Source organism: Fringilla coelebs (genome assembly GCF_963513975.1).
Source record: "Fringilla coelebs genome assembly, chromosome: 13".
NCBI lineage: Eukaryota > Metazoa > Chordata > Aves > Passeriformes > Fringillidae > Fringilla > Fringilla coelebs.
This window is the reverse complement of record NC_140039.1, coordinates 20,478,346-20,493,600: the sequence shown is the minus strand read 5'-3', so window position 1 is coordinate 20,493,600 and position 15,255 is coordinate 20,478,346. Positions and strand designations below refer to the sequence as shown.

At 47.8% G+C, this 15,255-nt stretch overlaps 1 protein-coding gene across 1 annotated transcript in view; it reads right to left on the bottom strand.

The window, feature by feature from the left end:
- LOC311158757 (contactin-4) overlaps window positions 1–15,255 on the bottom strand; it is a 259,902-nt gene that overhangs the window by 125,649 nt on the left and 118,998 nt on the right. The window contains exon 3 of the mRNA XM_084214354.1: window positions 1,715–1,848. Coding sequence (XP_084070480.1) covers window positions 1,715–1,769 — 55 coding nt within the window. The 5' untranslated portion in view covers window positions 1,770–1,848. The remainder of the gene's footprint in view (window positions 1–1,714; window positions 1,849–15,255) is intronic.

Here is a 15,255-nt window from a genome sequence, read left to right as displayed (position 1 = left end):
AAAGAAAAGGGGAGAAATCAAGCTAATTAATAAAGCAGTGAAACAGTCTGAGCGAGCAGCAGGTAAATTAGAGCAATCCAGGCTAACACCAGGGTGACACAAACATTAATTAAAGCCTGACACCCTCCCTCAGAACAAAACACATGTGAGAGAATCATCATGGCACTGTAAGGAGGAATTAATCAGGGGTATGGCAGAGAGAGGAAGACTCAGGACAGTCCTGGAGTGCTCCAGGACAGGTGATCCTACAGCCAGTGACCGGGCAGGGCTTTGGAACCAGCTTTGCTGAGCCCCTGCAAACCCAAAACCTTCTCAAGAGCTGTTTCAGCTCCAGGAAAAAGGCACATCCCTCAAAAATCTCTGGGAATTTCTCCAGGAACGCTCTGAACGCTGCAGCTTGGGCTGAAAAGGTTAAACAAGGGCACTTGCAGGAGATGGTGGTATGGCTGGAATATGTTATTCTAATTATTTGTTAAATGGAGCGAGGGCTCAGCTGTAACACAACACCACTTTAATGGGATTTAAAGCTCCACTCCACCAAGGTTTAATTGAGCAGGGAAAGCTTTACACAGAGTGAGGGAAAACAACTTCCACCAGCAGCAGCAGCTTTGAAGAGGAAAGGGGCAGATCAAACCTCTGAGAAATGCTGCTTGGGCTGGGAGACACGGCCCAGGAGGAAAGTGAGTTTCACCTTGATGAGCTCAGTAGGAAGGGCCAGGAGCAGGGATTGATTTGGGCATTTCATCCCTGGCACAGGAGCCCCGGGGCACTCTGGCTTCAGAGGGAGCAGCAGGGGTGTGGGAGCTGCCAGGTGTGACAGGGACACCTCCCCTGCCAGGTGTGACAGGGACACCTCACCTGCCAGGTGTGACAGGGACACCTCACCTGCCAGGTGTGACAGGGACACCTCATCTGCCAGGTGTGACGGGGACACCTCACCTGCCAGGTGTGATGGGTACACCTCACCTGCCAGGTGAGACGGGGACACCTCACCTGCCAGGTGTGACAGGGACACCTCACCTGCCACCAGGTGAGACAGGGACACCTCACCTGCCACCAGGTGTGATGGGGACACCTCACCTGCCACCAGGTGAGACAGGGACACCTCACCTGCCACCAGGTGAGACAGGGACACCTCACCTGCCAGGTGTGACAGGGACACCTCACCTGCCACCAGGTGAGACAGGGACACCTCACCTGCCAGGTGTGACAGGGACACCTCACCTGCCACCAGGTGAGACAGGGACACCTCACCTGCCAGGTGTGACAGGGACACCTCACCTGCCAGGTGTGACGGGGACACCTCACCTGCCAGGTGTGACAGGGACACCTCACCTGCCAGGTGTGACAGGGACACCTCACCTGCCAGGTGTGACAGGGACACCTCACCTGCCAGGTGTGACAGGGACACCTCACCTGCCAGGTGAGACGGGGACACCTCACCTGCCAGGTGTGACAGGGACACCTCACCTGCCAGGTGAGACAGGGACACCTCACCTGCCCGGTGTGACGGGGACACCTCACCTGCCAGGTGTGACAGGGACACCTCACCTGCCAGGTGAGATGGGGACACCTCACCCTGCCAGGTGAGACAGGGACACCTCACCTGCCAGGTGTGACGGGGACACCTCACCTGCCAGATGAGACAGGGACACCTCACCTGCCAGGTGTGACAGGGACACCTCACCTGCCAGGTGTGACGGGGACACCTCACCTGCCAGGCACAGCGTGAGCGAGTGCAGCACCAGCAGCTCCCATAGCAACCTCATCTTCAGCTCCGGGGCAGAGAGCAGCCCAGGGACCACGGGGCAGAGCGGGGATCCTGGGCAACCTCAGGCCAGCTTCAGTCTGCAAAACAAAACAGAGGGCAAGGACTGTCAGGGCTGCTCTTGTTCTTCCTTTCCAGGAGAGATGGAGCAGAGCATCAGCAAAGAAACTTTGGTAAATGTTGACTTTTGGATCGTTCCCAGCAGGGGTTTGTGACCATTCCAGGTGTCTGGGTGGCAGGTGAGGATGGGGAGCTGTAACCTGGAGCTGTGAAATTTCTGCTGTCTCTTGCCCTCAGGAGATTCACTCCCTGCCTCTCTGGGGTGTAATTAGTGAACTCTGTAGATTAAAATGAAAATTAGAGTAATTTTCTACTCTGTAACTTTTCTGGGCAAACATCATCCAGCACACAGAGACAACACTTTGCAGGAAAGCTTCCCACACTGCTCAGGGAAGGGGACATTTTTCCCATTTCCTCCATCCTCACTGCTCTGAAATTCTGTTTAAAAATCCACCTTAAAAACATCTCCAGGTAAAAGCTGCTCTCCCCTTCACCCCCTATTACAATCTGTAAATAATTAGAATTTGAGAGCAATTTGAGACTTTCTCAGCTGATCACTGCCAGCTTCCACCATCCCCCTCTGAGCAACCCAAGGGGAAAAAAACGCCTTCATTTGTGAAAGGAACCACTCCAGAGCAGGCATTTAAATATTAAAAATAAATAAATCAAGCCAGACACACATTCTTATAATTTATTCATCTCAGTGAAGACTGGAAGTTCAGGGCCCTTCGTGCTTACAAGACAAACTGCATGAGTAATAACAAGAGAGGTCTCTGCCTGCTTTTGTGAGCTGAAATTGGGAGAATTCTGTTAATAAAGTCAGGTTCAATGCTCTGGGAAGGTTGAGCATCTTTAGCCTCTGATCTGAAGATGCAGCTTTGAAGCAGGGAGAGATTAATTGCAGAAATTCATCTGTTCTCACACAGACTGATGGGGGCAGCAGGAATGGCCAGTCAGTGAATGCTAAGAACTATTTAGGGCAATGATTAGAGTATTAATTATTAATTTTGGAAGGAAAATGTCTATATTGATTGACATGGTGAAGCACTTACACTGTTTATAATGAACACCAGATTTATTTATTTTTTATCCTCAAGTCTTGACCTGCGGAAAAATATTAATTTTCCTCCAAGTACCAAATTCTCTTGATTATAACAGCAGCTACACAAGAGATTCCTACCAGTTTTACACCAATTTAAGCGAAATTTGAGATAAATCTTGAATTTCAGCAGCTGCTGAAATTCTTCCCTGTTCTCTTTTTCCCACGAATCATTCCCATCAATAAACCCCTCCAAAGTTTCTCTTCCTGACCCTGCCCCAGAGATGCTTTACAATTCTCCTCTCTCCCTGTCATGAGCACAGCAATCACTCACAGCATCTGATACCTCATTAAAAACACAAGGGGTTGATAAGCTCTTATCAACTCAACCTACTGCTTTGGGAAGCACCCAAAGACTGGGAGGGTTCAAAAAAAAAAAAAAATTTAAAAAAATCCAAATTTTTCCATAATGTCAAAAAATAATCCTGGATAGTCTTGAATTTCTTACCCCTCCTCACTGTAACTTCAGCTCCTGCCACAGCTGCCCTGACCCAGCACCCATCTGGGGAGAGTTTTGGCTACTGGGAGGGTTTGCAAACTCATTTTATGGGGCATTCACATTCTCTGAAAAAATTCCTTCGCCCAGGATTTTTCTTCTGGGAAGCTGAGAGGCTTCAGGGAAAAAAAAAAAAAAACCAAACAAAAAAACAATTCTTATCTCATTTGCTTCTCCAGTGTTTTGCTCCTGTAAAATGTGTTTAGAAATTGTTTACCCAAAAGTAATTGTTTAATTAGTCTCCAGTGTAAGTTATTTTAACTCATTGGCCAATTAAGGCCAAGCTGTATCAAGATTCTAAAAAAAAAAATCACAAATTTTCGTTGTTATTATCATTTTAGCATTCAGTAAATATATTTTCTGTATTCTTTAATATAATATAGTATAATAAAGTAACCTAAAAACATAGAATCAAATGCATCATTTCTGCCTTCGTCAGGGCTCCCTGCAAATGCAATAATTTCATTTCTTTTCCTCCTCAGGAAATAATGCTTCTTTCAGCATTTTAAACACTGACACAAAGCATTTCAAAGTTACCAACGTAAAACAGCTTCTAACTCGCAAAGATATTAAAAGTAGCAGGCTCTGTCCTTCCTCCCATCGAGTTTGGACTCAATCACTGGATCTCAATTTCAGCCAGAAATAAAAATTATGCTAAAAAATACAGAATTGTGGAATGGGACCTTGAATCCCACCCAGTGCCAGGGCAGGGACACCTCCCACTGTCCCAGGATGTGGAACATCCCCCCCCCAGTGTCCAGCCTGGCCTTGGGGATCCAGAGGCAGTAAATACATTTTAAAATGTATTTTAAAAGTATTTAAAAATGTATTTAAAATGTCTTTAAAAGCTGAAGGTTTTCCATTATCATTTTCAGCAGTTCAGGGAACAAGCAGAGGGTCGTGCTCGTGCTGCCAAGCGAAGTTTGCACTCCCTGATATCTGCACAGGGCAATGCAGGACAGAAAGTTCCCCCCAGAGGAACGATGTCTGTCCTGGCACAAACAGCCCTGAAAAGCAAATGAGATGATTACCACTCCAAATATTTTCCTAGGGTTAAATGATGGTGGTTCTCAAGGCAGGGCTGCAGTTCCATTCCTCGTGCTAGTTCCCTATTTCACATGTGAATGAGTCCAATTCTCAGAATGTTTCCCTGTAAATATTTCTGCTGTTCACATCGGCAGGGCCTTTGTTCAGAGCTCTGCAAGCGCTGTTCAAACACATTGACTTTTTATGGCAGCAGCTTTAGGAAAAGCAACATTTGTGCACAAGCAAAAGGTGGATAATTGAAAAGATCCTTCCCGTTCCTAAATGTTTCCTGACTACCAAATCCCAGGGGAGTTTGTGCTGCTGCTGAAGGCCTGAAAACTCACAAAGTTTAATATTTCATTTCCAGAAGCAAGCAGAGGCAGTTTCAGCAGTACACAAGTTATTTTTTCGAGATGAAAATGAGATTGCTGAGCTTCAGTCTGGAAGTGCAGCCCATTAGAAACCCCAGTGCCACCACACGTGTGCAGATGTCTTTTTAGCTTCACTCCTGGCAATGCAGCCATTGCAAATTCTTTTGAAAGGCACCTTTGCTCCTAATTGGATTCTGCCAAAGAAACTTGACTCTAAGAGCTCTGACTGCAGGCAGGTAGGAGAGGGAAAAAAAAAGTGTGGAGTAGAAATATTTGCGGTGAATTTTTCTGCATTTTTGGGCTTGGCTGTGTGAGTGATTTTGTTTGGATGTTTCATGATTAGCACTTCTGTAAAAGCAGAATAGAAATTAAAATCCTGGGGCTGATATATCTATGGATGCATTCAGAACACGAAAAAATACTTTTTAAGAGAAATTTGTACTAAATGACCTCTCAGTTTTGTGAATATTCTGAAGGAAAACCTGCAGGACACACCTAAGGTCGATGCCTCAGGATTTCAGCTTTTCCATTTCCATCTGTTTGTAACCCTGCAGTTCTTTAGTGTGTCACTCCAAACCCCACACACAGTGGGAGCTGCTGCTTCCCCACTTTGGGCAGACACAACAATTCCTCTCCAGGCCTGGCAGCCAAGGACACCTCACTGCCCCAGGGCTGAGATGGGAACAAAAGTGACTTGGGGGGAGCAAACCTGGGGTCAATGTAGCCATGATATTTTCTGAAAAATCCTTTCCTTAGGATTTTCCTCCTGAGAAGCTGAGAGGCCTCAGGAACAAAATGCAAACAATGATTGTCTGCTGCTGTGGGATGCAGCAGGTGGGTCTGGGATGGTCTCATGTGGTTGTTTCTAATTCATGGCCAGTCCCAGCCCAGCTGTCCAGACTGTCTTGGTCAGACACAAACCTTTGTTATTCATTCCTTTTCTATTCTCAGCCAGCCTTCTGATGAAATCCTTCCTTCTATTCTTTTAGTATAGTTTTAACATAATATATATCATAAAATAATAAATCAGCCTTCTGAACATGGAGTCAACTTTCTCATCTCTTCCCTCATCCTGGGACCCCTGTGACCACTGCCACAGGTCAATGACTTCATTACCTGGAGCTGTAATTGGGTGATGAACCCCAATATGCAAAAGGACCAAACTGATCAAAGTGTGCAAACCCTGACCCATCATCCATTTTTGGGTGCAGCCCCTGGAGCTGCCCTAAATGTACCTGAAGCCCTTCAATGAATAGAACAGATTTTATTCCCCTAATTCTGCCTGGCCTCTGGTTTTAGGTAGCCCCAAAAAGGCATCAAGACCCCGAGGAGCAGCAGCAGGAGCAGCCTCAGCACTCAGCTCCCGTCCTGCTCTGCCCACTGGAGTGCTGCAGAGTGCCAGCTCAGCTCAGCTGGCAGATCCATCACTGCTAATGAAGCGTGCTGCACAGACAGACAGCAACAGGCATCCCCAATCACCTCTGCACGGGAGGAGCTGGGGCAGCACCCAGCACTCAGCACTCATGGGCACTGTCAGGCTGGAGTGATGCAGCCTGGGGCAGCCCCAGGTGTGACCCCAGGGCAGCAGCAGGGAATTCACTGCCCCCCTCCGCTGCCAAAAGCTCCTCGGTGCACTCAGCTTTTGAAGCAGGAGGGGAGGATCATAAAAATAATCATCAGGCTGGGCTGCAGAAGGGAGAGCAGAGCTTGGGGTGAGCCCACTGCTCTTGGGTTACACCTGGAGTGGGGCTGGGCACAAAATCACAGAATTGTTGGGGTTGGAAAAGACCTCTGAGATCACGGAGCCCAAGCTGTGAGCAATGCCCAATGCACAGCTCTGAGTGCCACATCCAGCCACTCCTTGAGCTGCTCAGGGAAAAGGGCAGATGGAAAATGCAGCCAAACAGCCAAACACTGGGTGTGTATTGCAGGGCAAATCTAGAACTAGCACAGCCAGCAAAACAAGGTACAAGAGAAGCACTCGAAGAAAAAGAGTTCTTTTTGTTTGGTTTTTTGACTTTTTTTTTTTTTTTTTTTTTTTTTTTTTTTGTGCTGTGGGAGTTGGTTTTTTTTGGCATTTGTAAGTTCTTAGATAAACAATAACTTTCCCTTTTGTGTAAGGAGAAGAACCAAAGGGGGTTTTGAAAAGAAGGGTGGGGAAGATGAAGAGCAGTGGGCACACGCCTGTGGCAGCTCCCCTGAGCTCTCCTCGCTCTCACAGCACGTCTGGCAGAGCCTGGTCCAGCTCAGACCTCAAATGTTCCCTCCTGGAGCTGGGCTGGCACACAATCCCCACACTGTGCCTCTAAATGGGAATCACAGAATATCCCACAAGGATCCCCCAGGCCCCAACAATCCCACCCTGCCCCTGAGAACGTTTTCCAAATGGCAAAATCCACTCTGGGCTTTTCCCCCCGTTCTGAATTCCAGGCAAAATCCAGTCTGGGCTGTCCCAAAAATGAATTGTCTGAGAAAAAAATGTCAGATTTCCCACTGTGCTCCCCTCTGGGCTCTCATTGCCCTTCCCTGGATAGAGATCTCATTTCCCTGGGCCAGGGAAGTTCCAGCAGCTGCACAGACAGAATTTCCCAGCTCAGCCCAGCCATCTGTACTTGTCAGGCCTTGGGTGAGCTGTGCCCCAGCCACGTCCTGGCTGCCACAAGCTGCCTCCATCCCACCCAACAAACACAATTCCAGCAGCACCAGCAGAGATCCCTGCTGAAATCACTCAGGAAATGCCCACTGCCACAAATGGCATCCTCTGCAGTTTAAATACTGCTAATTCCGTGGAGGTTTTTGGTGTAAGTGCTGCCTGATTGATGCTCATCCCACATATTCCCAATCACCCAGCTGTGGGACAGCTCTGCAGCAGTGGGGCAGACAGGGAGAGGCTTCTGTGCTGCTGGAATTACAGATTAAAACCTCTCCCAGCAGCACCATCCCCTTCTGACTGGGTCTGGAAGCAACACTCCCAGTTTATCTTTATGCAGAACCTAAACCCACAGCTTAAAACCTGATTTAGAGGGACTGGACTATACCTTTACCATTCAGGGGTGACCCTGCACACCTGCAGCAACAATCCACCCCAAACATGGATATTCCCAGCTGAGCCACAAGTTCCTTGAATCACAGCACAGTTTTCCACAGGAAAAAAAAAGAAAAAAAGTAATTAAATGTTTTTAATCACCAAGCACTAAGTGCACCATCACACCCCTCGCTCTGTGTCTCACCCTCAGGAAACTCAGAATTGCCCTGGAAAACCTGGATAATGCAAGGATAAATCATCCCCAGGGAAGGAGAGGGGCAGGCTGGAGACAAGTCTGAATTAAGGCTGGGGGTGTTAATTAGGGCTCGCTGTTTATTGTTCTGCCTTTTCCATCAAGGGATGGATTGGGAAATGCTCACCTGAGGCAGCAGCTCTCAGAGAACATCCACACACAAACAGCCACAAATTCTGAGGAGCTTAATTCCAACAAGGAGCAACATTATCATAATAAAAAGCTACAAGCAGTGAAACTTCCTAGCCTGGCATTTTCTACAAATTAGAATTTATCCTCTCTTGGAGAGACTTTTACTAAAGATTGTCTGGATCAGTTACCTTAAAACTCACCAATTTAAAGCCAATTTCCACCTTCACCAAGTGACATTTTCAGTGCTGTGTTTTGGGAGATTAAAGCAAGGGGCTATCCCATGTAGCCAAGCAATAAATTATAAACCTCAAAAGATGCCAGCTTTAGGGAAGGTAAAATAACTCAAAACAGCAAAAATTATTTGAGTTGGTATTCCCTAAGCCCAGTTCTTCTCTCCTAACTGCATCACCAGTCCATCATCAACAGAAGTGGTCTGCAAGGACCATTCCATGTCCAATTTTGCTTTTTTCTGACAGCAAAGCTCTCAGTGAGAGCCCTGGCTCAGAGCTCAGCCAGCCCAGCCCCTCCTGGTCCCCAGGCAGCCTTTGAGCAAACCCTTCATGGAAAAAGAATTGTCAGACTGGAATACCAAACTGCAGCTGACTTTGGAGCAGAAACTTCCTACAGAAAGAAGGGTTAATTACAGAAAGAAGGGTTAATTACAGAAAGAAGGGTTAGTTAATTAATTGGGTGCTGTCTCAGCTGGGGAGAATGCTGCACCAGGGGAACCCGGCTCCCAGGGCTCTGCTGCCAGGGGAGCTCCTGCTATCCCTAAATCTCTGCTTTGAGATAAGGAATCAAGGCAGTTTCACTCTCCAAACAAATTGAGATAAGCAACATTCAAAGCTGTCATTCCCTTTTGGATAGGTCACTTCCCAAAATCCACAGTATCAGACAGTGACATCTTGTCCAGCAGACAAAAAAATGATGTGAAAATATTGAAGATATTTCTGTGTCATCTCCAAAATCAGCATCTTAATGACATTTTTACTTTTCACTTACAGAATAATCCCTTTGATTTCAAAGACAAAAGGAGAGTTTTCTCCTCAGGAGCTCCTCGGGGAGGTTCCAGTGGACACACTCACACTCCTGAGGAATGCTTTGCCTTCCTTCAGAGGTACAAATTGGAGCTTTCTTAGAGCATGAAATGGAACTTGGAGAAGGAAAACAACAGGCAAGTTTATTAACTTTGAGAAGCTGGTGAGAAGGCAGTTCTCTGTGTATTCCTGGGAACAGAGGCTATCAAAACACCAATTCCCTCATCACCTATTCCTGGCAGAAGGCTCCCAGCCCAGATAATTGAGATGCTTGGCCCTCACATGTTTTTAACTGCTTTGTTAAATCCAAAAATCATCTAGGGAAGGGAAAAACGTAAACCTCACCAATCATTTTGATATCCCTGTTACGTGATTATTTAGTGTTTTGTTCCCCCTTCCAAGTTTATTTTAAAGATTGCCTGGAACTGAGGGGGTTGGGGATGCTGAGCAGGGCCGGGTTTGCACTTAAATGTGTTACTCTGATTAAAAATTGAGCTTATCCCCACAAAAACTGATAGGGAATCAATGCTGTGGAGGTCTAGCCTTGACCATGGCCCTCCAGAAGAGATGAATTCAGCCCTGACATCAGTTCACTGAACTGCTCAAGGCTTCAGCGTGGCCTGAACACAAAGTTTTCCCTCCAACTGGGAGAGCAGATCCTCCAAAATGAAGCCAAGCAGCGAAGAGATGCCAGGGGAGGCACCTGCTCCCCTGAGTGCAGCTCAGACTGAGCAGCAGAGTTTTGGGGGTTTGGTGTGGAGAAAGAAGCAGCTCTGCTGCTCAGGCAGAGATGTGGTTTGGGTTATTCTGGGCTGGAATTCAGGGCACAAATAACAAATGGGTGTCCCAGCACACAGCACCTTTGTGAGCAGCTCCAAACCCCCAGAAATGCCACGGGCACAGCAGAGCCTGCCTGCTGTGGCCACAGGCTTTGGCCACCAAGAGCCACCTGCCCATGGGGACATTGCACCTGGGGGCTCCTGGAGGTGCTGAGCCAGGAAATCTCTCAGGAATGATTTAAAGGATGTGGCTGAACCCCCAGAGGTGGGAGCAGGGCAGGAGCTCCTGGCTGTCCCAGGGGAGGTGACCCATCCTCTGTGGGTGACAGCAGAGCAAAGTGACTCTGGTGCCACCTCCCTGTCATCCCTGCCGCTGTTTGGTACCCACCACACAATCCTCCCGCTCTGATTTAATCACTGCACATAAAAGGAAATAAAACTTCAGAATGAAAACAAAGAAATGGCTCTGGGTGTAATTGATGGGAGCTGTTCTCCAGCAGAGCACCATAAACTGCCTGTTTACAATCCCTAATAGAGGGCTGCAAACACTCTGCCATTTCCCCACTCTGACTATGCAGATTACATGAAATTACTGCCTCTTCCTGCCTCTGCCATCTTTTATAGAACCAGCGTGGGTTTTTTAAAGGCATCCTTGCACTGAGTGTAGGGAAAATAAATAAATAAATACATAAGGCTCCTGTGAGCTCCCTCATTGCCAGAGGCTCTCAGGCTGGAATGTGCTCAGCTGCTGGCAGAGGTAGCCAAGGAAGGGGTGCTGCACACAGCTTTGTTTTCAATCTGGAATATCAATTATTGAAGGAATCAAGCCCCTGGCCAGACAAAACAAGGATCATCTCCACAGCTGATAAGGAGCCCAGCTCCAGCAGGCACCTCAGGAATGGCTGCACCAGGATTTAGTGAGAGATCACATCGAGCCCTTGGTTTGCTTGGCAGATGAAAGGAAACGAGGTTGGCAGCATTGGTTTGTGTGCAAGGGCTTCCAGAGGTGTGAGCAGCAGCAGAGCCTGGTTGGGGTGGGGTGAGCAGAACCTGCTCCTGCTGCCTCTGGGAAGGGGCTCTGCCTGCCCAGAGCTCCTCAAAAGGCTCAGGAGGAGAGGAAAGGAGCCAGGAGGGACCTGAGGGTCTGGAGGCACACCAGCTCCAAAGCAACCTGCGGATTTTAAAGCCTTGCCTGCTTCAAGCCCTGTCCTGAGCAGCAGGTTCTTCTCCCACCCTGCATGGGTTGAGGCTGGATGAATAAAGAGGGGAGTCCACACCAAATCCAGCCTGTTCTCCAAGGCTGAGCTGGAATTCTTTACTCCAGAGGGGCAGAGGCCCTGGCACAGGGTGCCCAGAGCAGCTTTGGATGCTCCATCCCTGGAAATGTGCAAGGCCAAGCTGGGCTTGGAGCAACCAGGTCAAGCTGAAAAGAGCTGAGCTTTAAGGTCCCTTCCAGCCCAAAATTCTGGGATTTTGGGAATCCATCCCCATCCAGGCTGCAGAGGGGCACAGCTACAGCTGGACCCCATAAAAGTCACACATCCCAGTGCTGTGTCCAACCAGCCTGTTCAACCCCAGTTTAATACCTCTTAAAATGCTAATTGCCAACATTTCAACCCCTATCTGCCTCTTAACTTTATGTGCCAACTTATTTCCAGCCACAGTTGGTATTTTCCACTTTTCCATCTGCATAGATGGAGCTGTCAGCTCAAATTTAATACATCCAATATTTGGAAAAATTTATTCGTGATGTCTGGGTGATTCTGGGACAATTTCTTTAAAAAAAAAACCCAAGAATTGTACCATCTTGAATTGAAGATAAAATAAAAGTTGCAAACCAGGAAACAGAGTATGGAATGAGAACATTAAGACTGAGAAAAGGACGAGTAAAAAAATGTCCAAATGAAGTTTGGGGCGGGAGGGAGGAGTGTGAGCAGGCACTGGAGCAAAGGCACCCTACAGCTGCCAGGAGACCCCAAAGGCACCAGGGGATGGATTGAGATTCCAGCTGGGAGCCAGGGGAACAGCCCCACGCCCTGTCACAGCGCTGCCCTGCCACAGAATTACAGGGAATTTTTGCTGGCTGGATAAGAATTTACTGCAGGCAGTAAAACTCCAATTGTACAACTGAAGTTACAGCAGCAGAGGGTTAATTTATCTGCTGCTCACACAGTTAAAGCAATGACTGGGAGCTAAACCAGGGAGCAGAAATCACCCACTTTATGGCCCCTATTAGTTCCAAGGGGCTTTGGATAAGACCATACTGGAAACAACAGAAATATCACAAGATGGAAGAGAAAAACCAGTTATCAATATCTGCATCATCTAATGTATCAGTTAAATCAATTCTAAGTACAGGATACCCATTGAAAAAGAACTACACACATTATAAACCTTGGCCAGCATTTCACCAGAAGCCCTTTTTAAATTTTATTTTAATTAAAGTGCAATCATTATATACCCCTGTATTTTATGACTGCCACTTTATCAAGGGGAGCACTATAAAATACCCAAAGTAAGCAAGAAGTTATAGATAAAAAAGGAAAAGTAAGTATTTCTATTGAGAGAATTATTTCTTCCTCTTAATTTTCTTTTTAAATCACTGCACAAGAGAGAACATCCCAGTAAAAGCACAGCAGGCACTGAAAACTGAATTGTTTTGAGTCAGGAAATATAAAAATGTTTAATTTCAGCCTACAAAGTTGCTGGTTTTTAAATGTTCCTCAGTTTATCTGTCTGTTCCTTCTGCCTGCTCCCTTCTGCACAAGTTCCCAAGCCCAGCAGCCCTCAGACTTGGAGGTTATAAAGATATTAAACTTTATACAAAGATCAATTAATTTCAGAGAGCCCAGTCTGCCTTTAAACCCAGATGTGAAACAATTCCATTCCATCCTGATGCAGACGTGGCCATGGGCAGTTTCCACATTTTCCTTCAGAGAAATGTTCCTCCAGCTGACCAGGAAATTCAGAGAAACCATTAAAAACCCGCAGGGGGGTTAATCTGAATGCAGCCAAAAACTCAGGCAGCTCCCAGGAATCCTGACCTCCATTTGGAATGGATTGGAGGAACTTTCTCAGGAGGGTCTCCTCTTGCCTGGGAGCAGCCTGGGGGTGCAGCTGCCTGGGGTGGCCCTGGGGTGGCCCTGGGGTGGCCCTGGGGCTCAGGAGCAGGGTGGCTGCTGTGCTGCTCTCTGCCCGTGCCAGGCTGGGGGAGCTGGCACATCTCTGCTGCTGGGAAATCACCTCGGGATGAGGGAGTTGGAAAAGACCCTTAAAGCCCCCCCAGTGCCACCCCAGCTGTGGGCAAGGACACCTTCCACTGTCCCCAGGTGCTCCAGCCCGGCCTTGGGCACTGCCAGGGATCCAGGGGCAGCCACAGCTGCTCTGGGAATTCCATTCCAGTCCATCACCACCTCTTTCCTTCCCAATCTCCCATGCATCCCTGCCCTCTGGCACTGGGAGCCATTCCCTGTGTCCTGTTCCTCCATCCCTTGTCCCCAGCCCCTCTCCAGCTCTCCTGGAGCCCTTTCAGGCCCTGGAGGGGCTCTGAGCTCTCCCTGGATCCTTCTCCTCTCCAGGTGAGCTCTCCCAGCCTGGCTCCAGCGCTGGAGCATCTCCATGGTCTCCCCTGGACTCCTTCAGCAGCTCCATGGCTTTGATATTTTGGGGCCTCAGAGCTGGAGGTGCCACTAGTGCTCAGCCCAGAGCTGACCCCAAACACTCCTTGCAAACAGCAAGGAACTGAGCACAACCATCCTGAGAGTCTGGTCAACACACTTCCCAAAAATGTTCATTTCCAGGGGATCCCCAGAGCAGCCCAAAGCTGTCACAACACTCAGCTGGAATGACCAGCCCCAGCCTGGGGACAGATCCAGGTAATTTGGTATAAAGGGGTAGGAAACATGAGTTTTTGGTTGTAGTGCTAGAGGAAAAAGGCTTTGAAGATGTTTCCTGACGTGCTGGCAGCTGCTCTGAGAGCGATGCAAACCCACAGCGACGGCGCTTACACAGCTTCACACGTGTAACACCCAGGCAGAAACCAGCACTCAGGGCAGTGACAGGCTCAGGGGGAACTCTAACAGCCAGCACAGAGACCCCTCTGGAGATTTCTTGTGGGAAAATTACACTAAACCCCAGTATTGACAGAAGGTTAAAAGATATTCTAAATCAATTGACATTTAAGGCTGCGGCAGTGTTAGCATGTCTGGAAAATGCAAAAACCTTGTTAACCCCCTTGTATCGGTCTTTAAGTTGAAAATGCTGCCTCCATTTGATACTGGAAGGAGACTTTCAGCATGATCAGGAGGTTTTAACCTACTAGGAACCAGGCACACAGTGCATTTTCATGTTAGATGGCACAGGCTGCAATCCCCACCCTTGTAAACCTGCTGGGGATTTCTCCCTGGCCCTCCTGCCTCTCTGCTCATCCAGAGGAAGCTGGAAGGAGCCAAATGAGAAATAAATTTGGCAGTGTCACCCCAATATTCCTCATTTCTGTGGGTCCCCAGCTGCTTCCCTCTGGCTGCAGCCCATCCCTGCGTTGGGAGCTGCCTGCTGTGGTGTTCCCAGCCCTGCAGAGGTTTAAATTGTTTCCTGTTCCTTCCATCTGGATGTGGTCACCAGGCTGTCTCTGCTGCTTCCACCCCACTAAAGCCCATTATGGTTTAATGCCCCTCCACCCTGCCTCTCCTGGGAGCAGATGGTGAGCACACACACACACACACAGACACACAACTTCATCAAATCTCCTCAAATCCATAATTTATAGCCAGGGAAGTTCATCAGCCACCTCGCCTCATTAGCTTCTCATGCCCCACTTGCAAAACTTCAGAGATCCTTCCAGAATTATGTATGAAATCCCTGAGAGGGGAAGTAAATTCCAAACAAGTTGTATTTCAACCTGGTGCCCAGGAACTGAACCTGAACCCAACCTGTGCCAAGCCCCAGCACTGTACAGCCCTTTGCTCTTTAATAAATTAATTTTTTCAAAGCTCAGCTTTAAAAAATGTCAAATAATCCTTTTAGAAACCTTCAGGAAGACTGGACAAATTAACTTCACAGCTGAAGGGCTATGGCAAATAAACTCAGCATCCAGAAGCACCGTAACAATTAGCATGTAACAAATAACAAACATCACGACAATTCCCTCAGCCACATCCCCTGACTTTTCAGCTAAAAATAGAAACTCCCTGCCCAAATCAGTGCACCT